Source organism: Taudactylus pleione, unplaced genomic scaffold, assembly GCF_031769625.1.
Source record: "Taudactylus pleione unplaced genomic scaffold, aTauple2 ptg000400l, whole genome shotgun sequence".
Taxonomy (NCBI): Eukaryota; Metazoa; Chordata; class Amphibia; order Anura; family Myobatrachidae; genus Taudactylus; species Taudactylus pleione.
Genome location: NW_028284802.1, coordinates 2,808,328 through 2,824,039, shown reverse-complemented (window position 1 = coordinate 2,824,039; position 15,712 = coordinate 2,808,328). Strand labels below are relative to the sequence as shown.

At 50.3% G+C, this 15,712-nt stretch overlaps 1 protein-coding gene across 2 annotated transcripts in view; it reads right to left on the bottom strand.

The window, feature by feature from the left end:
• Positions 1-15,712, bottom strand: part of LOC148506517 (class I histocompatibility antigen, F10 alpha chain-like) — a 221,024-nt gene that overhangs the window by 34,227 nt on the left and 171,085 nt on the right. For both annotated transcript variants that reach the window (XM_088446651.1, XM_088446650.1), the window contains exons 4-5: positions 8,288-8,560; positions 1,343-1,453 (exon numbers count right to left, since the gene is read on the bottom strand). In XM_088446651.1, coding sequence (XP_088302777.1) covers positions 1,343-1,453; positions 8,288-8,560 — 384 coding nt within the window. The remainder of the gene's footprint in view (positions 1-1,342; positions 1,454-8,287; positions 8,561-15,712) is intronic.

Sequence of the window (15,712 nt, the reverse complement as noted above, 5' to 3'; positions counted from 1 at the left end):
TGACAATCAGCGCTGTATTCCCAGCTGTCTAACCCAGTAATTACCCTCACAGAGTAGATGACTGAGCAGTGACAATCAGCGCTATATTCCCAGCTGACTAACCCAGTAATTACCCTCACAGAGATGACTGAGCAGTGACAATCAGCGCTGTATTCCCAGCTGACTAACCCAGTAATTACCCGCACAGAGGAGATGAATGAGCAGTGACAATCAGCGCTGTATTCCCTGCTGACTAATCCAGTAATTGCCCTCACAGAGGAGATGAATGAGCAGTGACAATCAGCGCTGTATTCCCAGCTGTCTAACCCAGTAATTACCCTCACAGAGGAGATGACTGAGCAGTGACAACCAGCGCTGTATTCCCAGCTGTCTAACCCAGTAATTACCCTCACAGTAGGTGAATGAGCAGTGACAATCAGCGCTGTATTCACAGCTGTCTAACCCAGTAATTGCCCTCACAGAGGAGATGACTGAGCAGTGACAATCAGCGCTGTATTCCCAGCTGACTAACCCAGTAATTACCCTCACAGTAGGTGAATGAGCAGTGACAATCAGCGCTGTATTCACAGCTGTCTAACCCAGTAATTGCCCTCACAGAGGAGATGACTGAGCAGTGACAATCAGCGCTGTATTCCCAGCTGTCTAACCCAGTAATTACCCTCGCAGAGGAGATGACTGAGCAGTGACAATCAGCGCTGTATTCCCAGCTGTCTAACCCAGTAATTACCCTCACATAGGAGATGACTGAGTAGTGACAATCAGCGCTGTATTCCCAGATGACTAACCCAGTATTTACCCTCACATAGATCCCTGAACCTCTACCTCCCCCATCCAATTTTGGTAGAAGTAGGTAGTTAAAAAAGTCAAAGCTTTAGGTCCGTGAGCCCCAAGGGCAGCTGCAGGTCAGTGCGCGTCTCTGTACAGCTGTAGAGAGGGCCGTAACTAGGGTAGTGCGACCTGTGCTATGGCACAGGGCACCGCAAGGCAGGGGGCGCTGTGTGGGCCTGTCAATTTACCTGTTTATTATAATTCTTACTTGTAACTCCCTCTTCTTTTATCCCCAGCATCTCCTGGTCTCCCCTATCTCTTCCCTGACCCTTCCACATGAGGCCAGGGCCCTTTTTTAAAAAATGGAGAGGCACAGGGCACCAAAAAGTCTAGTTACGGCTCTGGCTGTGGATACAGTATGTGTGCCATAGTACGCAGGGGTGCTGAGAAGTAAGGTGGGTATGCCCCCAAAATGCCTGTGTCTGTACAAATGTAGGTATGTGTCTAGATTCCTTCTATGATAAATACAGTCCCAGGGTCTCTGCTTGTATCACCCTGTGACTGTCTCTCTCACCTGAGCGTCTCCTGTACAGAATGATTCCAGTAACAGCAATGACCAACACTAGAACAACAGCGATGACGCCAACAATAATCCCCAGGTATGATGACTGATTGTCATTAGGATCTAAGAGAGAGACAGAGGAAATATGGGATGTCAGAGTCTCATATAATTTAGTTATGGAGATCAGACACTTACACAATAGCACAGCTGGGTATGTATACAGTGCAATCAGCCAGGGGACTGACATAGTGTATGCTGGGTACACACCTACTGTAGCAGATATATCTGTAGATGATGGTCGTTCATATACACTGAATGGCCACCATCTATCCGGCAACCGCAGGTTCCGCTGGCCGGAGGCGCCTGTACACACTTGCCGATGGACATATATGTCTGCAGATATATCTGTCCATCGGCTATGCAGCACAGCCAATGCGATACAGATATGTCCACATACATCTATCCTCCATGCGTTACAAGTAGCGCCACACATAACGGAGCTCCGTGTGACTCGGTAGCGCCGAGCGTAGTTTTTTGCGACTTTTTACCTTCAAATGTGTCTTATTCGCATAATGCAAACAGCACAAGCAGCTTATGCAGCATGTCTATATTCTGTGTGCAACTGCGGCTGTACCTGCATGCGAAATGCTACGTTACAGTGTTAAAGCAGCTAACACTGTAACGTAGCATTTTCAGATGTAGTTACACCCACAGTCTCTCACATAATATAGGCATGCTGCATATCATTTTAATCAGCAGAGGCTGCTTGTGCTATATAGTCGCATCATTATGTGAATAAGAAACATTTGAACGTAAAACTTTGCAAAAAAGATGCTCGGCGCTACTGAGTCATGCCATGGCATGGTGCTACTAGAAGAGCTTTTTAGCGTACAAGTAGGGTAGATGTATGTGGACCCATCTATATGTCTGAACGACGACGTTCACAGACATATCGCTGGTACACACTGGCCGACGCTCAGCAGATATATTGGCCAATCAATTGATCGGCTATTATATGGGCCAGTGTGTACCCACCCTAAGACTCAGGAATATCACAGTACAGCACATTCAGACAAGTAATGGGGTAGACCCAGAAAATGATATAATACAGCCGGGACCAGAACACTGGAGTAGACTTATCACTGTCTTTCTATATCATTATTCACACCTATTAATGTTACACTGGAAGCTATTAATTCCTTACCTGCTGCCAGGTCCTGTATATATGTACTGTAGTGGGCGGAGCCTCAGGGCTTCCCTGGCTGATTATCTTGTGCTCCTGACACTATACAGTCACAATGCACAGGGGGTCATTTCCTGCACTTATGGTGCATACACACGGTCAGATATGTTAGATGAACGATTGAACGATTTTACCAACGATTTGAACGAATGAACGATTTCAGACAGTGGCCCTGATTCAGAGCCGGACGCTCTGACAGAGCACTCGCTCTGAATCAGGGCCAGCCTTCTTGTTTCTTAAGAGTGGCCTCCTGGCCGCTCGCATAGCTGTGGGTGACCACCCACAGCTATAGCGAGCGGCCAGGAAGATGGTCGCGATGGTCAAGACCATCGGGCTTGCGATGAGACCCTTGTGGTAGGGTCTCGTTGCTGCAAGCCCCAGAGAGATTTCGGCCGAAATCTCTCCCACTGACATCACTCGTGATGTCAGTGGGGCCGCCCCCAAACGGAGGCGTTCACATGGGAACGCCTCCATTTGGGCAGCCACTCCCCCGGCCCGCCCACCAAAGGGGGCGTACTGTCACTCAACATCGACAGCACGCCCCCTTTGGTACGAGACCCGGAGCGACGGTTTGTCCGGTTTTGCCCGTCGTGCGCATGCGCACTGGGCCACCAACGACCTGCTTGCAAGCGCATAGCGCTCGCGAGCGGGTCTGAATCAGGCCCAGTATTAAAATTAATGGAATCATCCAAATCTGACTGCAAACACATCAGATGTCAGATATCGTTATCTGACAAACCGGAACGCGCATTGTTCATCGTTGCAGTCACATAAGATTTTCTTTCAGATATGAATGATTGAACGATTTTTACAATCGTTATCGTTCAGATCTGACGGAAAATCTGACCGTGTGTATGCACCATTACATCGCAGCTATCATAGATATAGTGTATTGGGCTGTTACCATGTAATTTATCATTGATAAAAGTTTCAAAAACATCCCTAATTTCCCCAACCTTTCCACTGAGGAGGGGCACAAGGCTGGGATTCCCCCATCACCGTCCCTTTCACACTGAGGAGGGGCACAAGGCTGGGATTCTCCCATCACCGTCCCTTTCACACTGAGGAGGGGCACAAGGCTAGGATTCCCCCATCACCAGCCCTTTCACACTGAGGAGGGGCACAAGGCTGGGATTCCCCCATCACTGTCCCTTTCACACTGAGTAGGGTACAAGGAGAGGATTCCCCCATCACTGTCCCTTTCACACTGAGGAGGGGCACAAGGCTGGGATTCCCCCATCACCGTCCCTTTCACACTAAGGAGGGGTACAAGGCTGGGATTCTCCTATCACCGTCCCTTTCACACTAAGGAGGGGTACAAGGCTGAGATTCTCCTATCACTGTCCCTTTCACACTGAGGAGGGGCACAAGGCTGGGATTCTCCCATCACCAGCCCTTTCACACTGAGGAGGGGCACAAGGCTAGGATTCTCCCATCACCGGCCCTTTCACACTGAGGAGGGGCACAAGGCTGGGATTCCCCCATCACCATCCCTTTCACACTGAGGAGGGGCACAAGGCTAGGAATCCCCCATCACCGTCCCTTTCACACTGAGGAGGGGCACAAGGCTGGGATTCCCCCATTACCGGCCCTTTCACACTGAGGAGGGGCACAAGGCTGGGATTCCCCCATCACCATCCCTTTCACACTGAGGAGGGGCACAAGGCTGGGATTCCCCCATCACCGTCCCTTTCACACTGAGGAAGTGTCTGGGGCATTTAGCACTCTGCATACTTATACGAGGTCTCTAACCTTAGCTTGTGCCCACTGTTACATAGATCCATGCAGGGCCGGTGCAAGTTTTCCCTGCACCATAGGCAACTATCAGCCTACTTCTAATCCCTCCCTCACAACATTACTCACTTTGCAGCCACTCAGGAAAGCAACAGCAAATTGGTGGCTGGTCCCAGGGGGAGGGAGCAGGCACCATGCAGAGAGGGAAGAGGGTGGGCGTCGGCACTGCTGCAGTATATGAGATCTGTGGCCATCACCAGTGGTAAGTAATATAATGATGTCTCGTACAGAGAGATCCTTATTATTGTGTTAGCTGCCTTGTAGGCGCCCCCCAGGTACTGGCACCCTAGCCAGCTGCCTAATGCTAGCACCAGCCCTGGATCCATGTTATGACCTCTCCCTACAACTTCCTTCAAGCAATATATCTAAATATTCCGAAATAAGGAATATTCAGAATAACAGAATGGTTTTAGTATGACTGAGATAGTGACACCTTTGCTTTTTGATAGTTTAATGTACGCAAACTTTGTTTAAGGCACAAAATTATTAAAAATATTAAATAAAATGACCTGCAGTCTGTGTGTATAAGGTGTATAGGAAACATACAGTAAATTTATTCTGTGTTTAGATTTGGGACCCATTCCCCAAATTCTCTCATTATGGGCCTGATTCAGAGCCGTTCGCTATTTGCGGTCGTTCGTTCAAAAACAAGGGGTGGCTATTCAAATGATCCGTTCGCAAATTGCAGTCTGTTCACACCTCTAAGTCTGAACGAGCGAGCAAAACATACGCTCGTTTATTTGTTAAAAACGCCCCCTGGCCGCTCGCACCATACGTCATGTCCGCTATTTATTAGATTAATCGAGTACATCGACCAGCGTATGAACTGCTCGCTATTCTTGTGGTTGGTTTTTGCTACCACAATCTTGCGAGCAGTTCTGGCTATAAAATAACCCAGTGACGTGGTCAATGACGCTGCTGTATTAATTATGCACACCCATAAAACGCCCGTTTTGACCTTTAAGCACGCCTGCGTTCTGATCTCCACTCCCCGTTTTCAAGCACCTTCCCCTGTTACCACCCACATACGCCTCATTCTGTCACTCAAAATAGCAGGCATTCGCTATATTGCGAGCACATGAATTTCGGCCGCACTGACTGGTTCGCGCATGCGTATAACGATCCGTACGCATGCGCAGATGTGCGAACATCGCTCGGAACGAGCGTACTGCCGCTAGCGAGTGGCTCTGAATGAGGGCCTATGTACATATTCCAAAATACAGAAAAATCCGAGATCCAATATACCCCTGGTCCCAGCATCCTGTGTACGGGAGACACACCCTGTATTTCCTCTCCTGGGTTATGCTGGTGCTAAATAATTTGGGGGAAGCTGCTGCTGTCTGTGGCTGGTTACATTGTGCTGCCCTGATAGGAATAGGCCGCACACTAAGGGCCTTATTCTCAGTACGACGCAGAGACAATATCAGGCGCAGGGCGGCCATGTTTTTTATCTGTGCATTTGTCTGAGCCGCACCACGCAGGCGTCCTGATTTTCTACGTACAGGGTCACAGTACAGATTAGGACAGACGGTAGCAGAAGTGCATTGGATATGTATGGGGTGTTCCTGGGCGGTGTCTGGGAGGTAACAGGCTGGTGGCTAATCAGATGCAGGGAGATGATGCGTCCTATGTGGGTGACGCGGGCGTGTCACTGATAGTGGTAGCGCTCAGAGATGCAGAATCGCTGACATAGGAGGCCACACACACAGATAATCTGCAGCTGCAATAGGACTGGTGTAAGGTTACATGGTGCCACCAATGGTGACGTCTTATCAGTATATCACTGTCTGAGGCCGGGGACAGCGGATGTCTCAGTCCTTGTACATTGGGACACACGGCTGTACACGACTATAGGGCACTGCAGCGGAATTACCATAAAGGCGTAGACGCCACTGCTGCAAAAGACGCAGACTGGGCACAGCTGCGTCCTGCGTCAGACTTAGAATCAGCCCCAGGTCTGTTTAGGAAGTTACATTATTAGGATTTCAAACCAGGGACCCCCAGGGCAAAACAAAATGGCTCCTTGTACACCGTCCTGTAACATTCAGTCTGAATTTTTAAATTGAGCCACAAAATAATTACACACTGGGAGCACAAATTAGAGCAACACAATCCACAGCTACACAATAATACAACAGCAATTAATACCATGGGCACAAATCTGTCATGGAAGTAAACAGTGTGAATTTCAGGCGCCACCTAATCATCATGTCACACAAATATACATAAAGGAGCAGGTGGCTCAGGCACTACTCTGTCCCTCTGGCAGGTGGATCAGACACTACTCTGTCCCTCTGGCAGGTGGATCAGACACTACTCTGTCCCTCTGGCAGGTGGATCAGACACTAATCTGTCCCTCTGGCAGGTGGATCAGACACTAATCTGTCCCTCTGGCAGGTGGATCAGGCACTACTCTGTCCCTCTGGCAGGTGGATCAGGCACTAATCTGTCCCTCTGGCAGGTGGATCAGGCACTACTCCGTCCCTCTGGCAGGTGGATCAGGCACTACTCCGTCCCTCTGGCAGGTGGATCAGGCACTACTCCGTCCCTCTGGCAGGTGGATCAGGCACTACTCCGTCCCTCTGGCAGGTGGATCAGGCACTACTCCGTCCCTCTGGCAGGTGGCTCAGGCACTACTCCGTCCCTCTGGCAGGTGGCTCAGGCACTACTCCGTCCCTCTGGCAGGTGGCTCAGGCACTACTCCGTCCCTCTGGCAGGTGGCTCAGGCACTACTCCGTCCCTCTGGCAGGTGGCTCAGGCACTACTCCGTCCCTCTGGCAGGTGGCTCAGGCACTACTCCGTCCCTCTGGCAGGTGGCTCAGGCACTACTCCGTCAATCTGGCAGGTGGCTCAGGCACTACTCCGTCCCTCTGGCAGGTGGCTCAGGCACTACTCCGTCCCTCTGGCAGGTGGCTCAGGCACTACTCCGTCCCTCTGGCAGGTGGATCAGGCACTACTCCGTCCCTCTGGCAGGTGGATCAGGCACTACTCCGTCCCTCTGGCAGGTGGATCAGGCACTACTCCGTCCCTCTGGCAGGTGGATCAGGCACTACTCCGTCCCTCTGGCAGGTGGCTCAGGCACTACTCCGTCCCTCTGGCAGGTGGCTCAGGCACTACTCCGTCCCTCTGGCAGGTGGCTCAGGCACTACTCCGTCCCTCTGGCAGGTGGCTCAGGCACTACTCCGTCCCTCTGGCAGGTGGCTCAGGCACTACTCCGTCCCTCTGGCAGGTGGCTCAGGCACTACTCCGTCCCTCTGGCAGGTGGCTCAGGCACTACTCCGTCCCTCTGGCAGGTGGCTCAGGCACTACTCCGTCCCTCTGGCAGGTGGCTCAGGCACTACTCCGTCCCTCTGGCAGGTGGCTCAGGCACTACTCCGTCCCTCTGGCAGGTGGCTCAGGCACTACTCCGTCCCTCTGGCAGGTGGCTCAGGCACTACTCCGTCCCTCTGGCAGGTGGCTCAGGCACTACTCCGTCCCTCTGGCAGGTGGCTCAGGCACTACTCCGTCCCTCTGGCAGGTGGCTCAGGCACTACTCCATCCCTCTGGCAGGTGGCTCAGGCATTACTCTGTCCGGTTGGCAGGCACCCCCTGCTTTTCTGTCCATGCTGTGGGGATCCTATCTGAGCTTGGAAGATTTCAATTTCAACAATCACAACTTGTAGATAGGTGACAAACTTAGCACCAATAAGGGGGCTCCTTAGCATTACCCAGACTGAAGCCCATTACAGTAGGCAGGATATTCCAGAGGGAATCTCTACTACTTCTATAACATGTTCATTTCAAAAGCTTGTTCCATATAATACAAACAAGAGGGCAGATCTCCCTGTATTATTATACAGTCACAAGCAATAACTGGTACAATACGGAATGTAATTACTAAGCTCCCATTCACACCTGTCCCAGGTACAGCTGACACTCACCCCACAGGATATTGAGTGACTCCTCCAGGCTGCTGTGATCCACATAACAGGAGTAAGTGTCCTCATCCCTAAGTAGAACTTCCACGGAGACCCTGGTCTGATAGGTGCCATCAGGGTTGGGGAGGATCTGACTGACCTCATCTGAGGGAACCTCGTCTCTCCCATTCCTCATCCACTTCACATCCACAGCTCGGGGGTGAAACCCGTAGACCTGACAGTGGAGCTTTGTGATACCGTCTGACTGGTGACTGGAGACCTTCACCTGTGGGTGAACTGAGAGGGAGAGAGACAAATATTACAAAGACTGATCTACTGACTGTCACTCAGTGTTCCTCATGTGAGAGTGCTGTGCTACATGTGAGAGCGCTGTGCTACATATGAGAGCGCTGTGTCTATATGTGAGAGTGCTGTGCTACATGTGAGCCTGGGAGGGAGAATGGAGGCAGGAGGTACACTGGCTGCACCTCAGTCACTCATAATGGGGGGGATTTATCAAAACTTGGAGGGAGAAAAAGTGGAGAGAGATTGAGTGGTTTATGTATAATACAGTGAAAAGTGGACCAGGGGAGAAGTTGCCCATAGCAACCAATCAGCTTTGAAGTAGCATTTATCAAGTAAAGTCTATAAAATAATAGGTAGGAGCTGATTGGTTGCTATGGGCAACTCCTACCTTGGTCCATTTTTCACTGCTTTATACATAAACCCCAAAGTACCAACCAATCAGCTTCTAACTGTCCAAGTACAGGCTGTGCAAGAAAAATGACAGGAGCTGATTGGTTGGTACTTAATCTCTCTCCAAGCTTTAAGAAATCTCCCCCAAAGTCTCTCACCCCCGTTCTCTATCCTGTGACTAGCTGCATCCTCTACACCCTGCTGCTATACTATAGAGACCACTGAGCCTGTTCTCTGTCCTGTGACTGGATGTATCCTCTGTACTCTGCTGCTATACTATAGAGACCACTGAGCCTGTTCTCTATCCTGTGACTGGCTGCATCCTCTGTACCCTGCTGCTATACTATAGAGAGCACTGAGCCTGTTCTCTATCCTGTGACTGGCTGCATCCTCTGTACTCTGCTGCTATACTATAGAGACCACTGAGCCTGTTCTCTGTCCTGTGACTGGCTGCATCCTCTGTACTCTGCTGCTATACTATAGAGACCACTGAGCCTGTTCTCTGTCCCGTGACAGGCTGCATCCTCTGTACTCTGCTGCTATACTATAGAGACCACTGAGCCTGTTCTCTATCCCGTGACTGGCTGCATCCTCTGTACCCTGCTGCTATACTATAGAGACCACTGAGCCTGTTCTCTGTCCTGTGACTGGCTGCATCCTCTGTACCCTGCTGCTATACTATAGAGAGCACTGAGCCTGTTCTCTATCCTGTGACTGGCTGCATCCTCTGTACTCTGCTGCTATACTATAGAGACCACTGAGCCTGTTTTCTGTCCCGTGACTGGCTGCATCCTCTGTACTCTGCTGCTATACTATAGAGACCACTGAGCCTGTTCTCTGTCCCGTGACAGGCTGCATCCTCTGTACTCTGCTGCTATACTATAAAGACCACTGAGCCTGTTCTCTGTCCTGTGACTGACTGCATTCTCTGTACTCTGCTGCTATACTATAGAGACCACTGAGCCTGTTCTCTGTCCTGTGACTGGCTGCATCCTCTGTACTCTGCTGCTATACTATAGAGACCACTGAGCCTGTTCTCTGTCCGGTGACTGGCTGCATCCTCTGTACCCTGCTGCTATACTATAGAGACCACTGAGCCTGTTCTCTATCCTGTGACTGGCTGCATCCTCTGTACTCTGCTGCTATACTATAGACACCACTGAGCCTGTGATATCCTGTGACTGGCTGCATCCTCTGCACCCTGCTGCTATACTATACAAACCACTGAGCCTGTTCACTGTCCTGTGACTGGCTGCATCCTCTGTACTCTGCTGCTATACTATACAAACCACTGAGCCTGTTCTCTGTCCTGTGACTGGCTGCATCCTCTGTACCCTGCTGCTATACTATAGGGACCACCAAGCCTGTTCTCTATCCTGTGACTGGCTGCATCCTCTGTACTCTGCTGCTATACTATAGAGACCACCGAGCCTGTTCTCTATCCTGTGACTGGATGCATCCTCTGTACCCATACTATAGAGACCTCCGAGCCTGTTCTCTATCCTGTGACTGGCTGCATCCTCTGTACTCTGCTGCTATACTATAGAAACCACCGAGCCTGTTCTCTGTCCTGTGACTGGCTGCATCCTCTGCACCCTGCTGCTATACTATAGAGACCACCGAGCCTGTTCTCTATCCTGTGACTGGCTGCATCCTCTGTACTCTGCTGCTATACTATAGAGACCACCGAGCCTGTTCTCTATCCTGTGACTGGCTGCATCCTCTGTACCCTGCTGCTATACTATAGAGACCACTGAGCCTGTGATATCCTGTGACTGGCTGCATCCTCTGTACTCTGCTGCTATACTATAGAGACCACTGAGCCTGTTCTCTGTCCTGTGACTGGCTGCATCCTCTGCAGTCTGCTGCTATACTATAGAGACCACTGAGCCTGTTCTCTGTCCTGTGACTGGCTGCATCCTCTGTACCCTGCTGCTATACTATAGAGACCACTGAGCCTGTTCTGTCCTGTGACTGGCTGCATCCTCTGTACCCTGCTGCTATACTATAGAGAGCACTGAGCCTGTTCTCTGTCCTGTGACTGGCTGCATCCTCTGTACTCTGCTGCTATACTATAGAGAGCACCGAGCCTGTTCTCTATCCTGTGACTGGCTGCATCCTCTGTACTCTGCTATACTATAGAGACCACTGAGCCTATTCTCTGTCCTGTGACTGGCTGCATCCTCTGTACTCTGCTATACTATAGAGACCACTGAGCCTGTTCTCTATCCTGTGACTCTGCTGCTATACTATAGAGACCACTGAGCCTGTTCTCTATCCTGTGACTGGCTGCATCCTCTGTACTCTGCTACTAGCTTCTATACTATAGAGACCACCGAGCCTGTTCTCTATCCTGTGAATGGCTGCATCCTCTGTACTCTGCTGCTATACTATAGAGACCACTGAGCCTGTTCTCTGTCCCGTGACAGGCTGCATCCTCTGTACTCTGCTGCTATACTATAGAGACCACTGAGCCTGTTCTCTATCCTGTGACTGGCTGCATCCTCTGTACCCTGCTGCTATACTATAAAGACCACTGAGCCTGTTCTCTGTCCTGTGACTGACTGCATTCTCTGTACTCTGCTGCTATACTATAGAGACCACTGAGCCTGTTCACTGTCCTGTGACTGGCTGCATCCTCTGTACTCTGCTGCTATACTATACAAACCACTGAGCCTGTTCTCTGTCCTGTGACTGGCTGCATCCTCTGTACCCTGCTGCTATACTATAGGGACCACCAAGCCTGTTCTCTATCCTGTGACTGGCTGCATCCTCTGTACTCTGCTGCTATACTATAGAGACCACCGAGCCTGTTCTCTATCCTGTGACTGGCTGCATCCTCTGTACCCATACTATAGAGACCACCGAGCCTGTTCTCTATCCTGTGACTGGCTGCATCCTCTGTACTCTGCTGCTATACTATAGAGACCACTGAGCCTGTTCTCTGTCCTGTGACTGGCTGCATCCTCTGTACTCTGCTGCTATACTATAGAAACCACCGAGCCTGTTCTCTGTCCTGTGACTGGCTGCATCCTCTGTACTCTGCTGCTATACTATAGAGACCACCGAGCCTGTTCTCTATCCTGTGACTGGCTGCATCCTCTGTACCCTGCTGCTATACTATAGAGACCACTGAGCCTGTGATATCCTGTGACTGGCTGCATCCTCTGTACTCTGCTGCTATACTATAGAGACCACTGAGCCTGTTCTCTGTCCTGTGACTGGCTGCATCCTCTGCAGTCTGCTGCTATACTATAGAGACCACTGAGCCTGTTCTCTGTCCTGTGACTGGCTGCATCCTCTGTACCCTGCTGCTATACTATAGAGACCACTGAGCCTGTTCTCTGTCCTGTGACTGGCTGCATCCTCTGTACTCTGCTGCTATACTATAGAAACCACCGAGCCTGTTCTCTGTCCTGTGACTGGCTGCATCCTCTGTACTCTGCTGCTATACTATAGAGACCACCGAGCCTGTTCTCTATCCTGTGACTGGCTGCATCCTCTGTACCCTGCTGCTATACTATAGAGACCACTGAGCCTGTGATATCCTGTGACTGGCTGCATCCTCTGTACTCTGCTGCTATACTATAGAGACCACTGAGCCTGTTCTCTGTCCTGTGACTGGCTGCATCCTCTGCAGTCTGCTGCTATACTATAGAGACCACTGAGCCTGTTCTCTGTCCTGTGACTGGCTGCATCCTCTGTACCCTGCTGCTATACTATAGAGACCACTGAGCCTGTTCTCTGTCCTGTGACTGGCTGCATCCTCTGTACCCTGCTGCTATACTATAGAGAGCACTGAGCCTGTTCTCTGTCCTGTGACTGGCTGCATCCTCTGTACTCTGCTGCTATACTATAGAGAGCACTGAGCCTGTTCTCTGTCCTGTGACTGGCTGCATCCTCTGTACTCTGCTGCTATACTATAGAGAGCACCGAGCCTGTTCTCTATCCTGTGACTGGCTGCATCCTCTGTACTCTGCTATACTATAGAGACCACTGAGCCTATTCTCTGTCCTGTGACTGGCTGCATCCTCTGTACTCTGCTATACTATAGAGACCACTGAGCCTGTTCTCTATCCTGTGACTCTGCTGCTATACTATAGAGACCACTGAGCCTGTTCTCTATCCTGTGACTGGCTGCATCCTCTGTACTCTGCTGCTATACTATAGAGAGCACTGAGCCTGTTCTCTGTCCTGTGACTGGCTGCATCCTCTGTACCCTGCTGCTATACTATAGAGACCACTGAGCCTGTTCTCTATCCTGTGACTGGCTGCATCCTCTGTACTCTGCTGCTATACTATAGAGATCACTGAGCCTGTTCTCTGTCCTGTGACTGGCTGCATCCTCTGTACCCTGCTGCTATACTATAGAGACCACTGAGCCTGTGATATCCTGTGACTGGCTGCATCCTCTGTACACTGCTGCTATACTATAGAGACCACTGAGCCTGTTCTCTATCCTGTGACTGGCTGCATCCTCTGTACTCTGCTGCTATACTATAGAGACCACTGAGCCTGTTCTCTGTCCTGTGACTGGCTGCATCCTCTGTACTCTGCTGCTATACTATAGAGACCACTGAGCCTGTTCTCTGTCCCGTGACAGGCTGCATCCTCTGTACTCTGCTGCTATACTATAGAGACCACTGAGCCTGTTCTCTGTCCTGTGACTGGCTGCATCCTCTGTACCCTGCTGCTATACTATAGAGACCACTGAGCCTGTGATATCCTGTGACTGGCTGCATCCTCTGTACACTGCTGCTATACTATAGAGACCACTGAGCCTGTTCTCTGTCCTGTGACAGGCTGCATCCTCTGTACTCTGCTGCTATACTATAGAGACCACTGAGCCTGTTCTCTGTCCTGTGACTGGCTGCATCCTCTGTACCCTGCTGCTATACTATAGAGACCACTGAGCCTGTTCTCTGTCCTGTGACTGGCTGCATCCTCTGTACACTGCTGCTATACTATAGAGATCACTGAGCCTGTTCTCTATCCTCTGTACCCTGCTGCTATACTATAGAGACCACTGAGCCTGTTCTCTGTCCTGTGACTGGCTGCATCTAAAATCATAAAGGGGAAAAACCATAGCATAAAATAACTACTACAATTTATTAAGTGCAAATAGTACACAGGTAAGTGCATATAGCACAGGTAAGAAAATGGCTGCGGACCACAACAAGCCTTAACGAGAAGGCACAGTCACAAGCATAGAGGTGAATTTAGCTACCCCGGGAGCAGTTCACCTTCTTGTGGTCGATCCCTAATAAGGTCCTTGGTGGCAGCAGCCATGAAGCCTATGCCAAGGTGACCTGTGTGCCCGTTTGGTGTGATATACATAGGTGGATCCTAAGAGACACCCCCTCATCTGAATCTCGGGGCAGGATATGTAAGAATGTGATGATTTTATCTATTTCAGACGTAGCCATACCCTGACTCCGGGATTATAGCCACATTATTATATTGTATATACACTAATCCCACATTTTACATGCCAACAGTTAAAAACATCAAACAAACAGTCACTTCATGTAACGCAAGCTAATTCCGGCAGAAGTGATGTCTGCAGCCAAACAACTCCGCTATTTGTTCCACATAGACCGTGTGTGTATGCAGCCCAGAGCCAGGAAAGCAGTTCCTTAGCTACAGTGTCTGCAAGGGGGAAAAAGCCTGGTGCCAGGCACCAAGTACAGAGTATGTATTTTAAACGTACATATTTGATTTAAAAGTATCCTAAATGTATAATTTAAAATAAAAGTGCACTTACCTTTGTTCCCCCTGGAAGTCCCAGCAGTGGTCGAAGTGGAAATTTTGAAGTGGGGGTATGGAAAATTTAGAGGTCATGACAGTGGTGTAAGTAGAACCTATGTCTCACTATTAATATGAGGAGTAGAGATGAGAACGGGAGCAATGCAGGAGCCAGTGGCAGCAAATGTGGTACAAGTAAGGGGGGAAGCCCCAGCAATTAAGCCAAGTAGCAGGAATGAGCCGCAGGGCTCAGCCAGCGCACAGTCACCATGGCGGCCAGTATGAGGGGCTGCCGTCACAGAAAGGCTGTCAGGGTCAGGGGCGCCGAGAGGGGGGGGGAGCGGGTACTGATTACCCGGGCCCGGACATGCCTGGGGGCCCGGAGCCACAGTACCCCAGTAGTCGTTTTGCTTTTTTCCCACCTTTTTATTAAAAAAAAAATTCACCTTTAGTAGCGCTCTGCGGGCGGCGGGCAGAGCAGTTCGCTAGGGGAGGGGGGGGGGGGAGAGGGTCTCAGTCACTGGACTGTGTTCTGATGAGTTACCTCTGTGTGAAATCATGAGATACCTTAGCCACCGCGCCGCTGCGGAGCTAATGGTCTCGCAAGATGATGTCATCATCTCCCGAGACTCTCTCTCTTGACCCGGCTCCAGGAGGTGGACGGGTACTGGGAGGGACAACAGGAAGGACTCTAGACTTGGAGTGAGGGAAGAGCCGAGTGCGCCACTAACTGCTGTGAGTCTGACTTTGACACTGCAGTTTCTATATATTTAATTTATAAATATAATGATTGGTCCTCAAGGCTCCACAACAGTTCAGGTTCAACCTGAACTGTTGTGGAGCCTTGAGGACCACATTTGGGAACCTCTATACTAAAGAGGAGCTAAAGTACCATCCTAAAGGTTCAGGCGTGATGTAAAGATCTCATATAAGCTATTGGATGAGCACTTAACGGTACGCATATTGGCCACGTATGGTGTGGGTATTCCGTGGTAAAACATAATACGC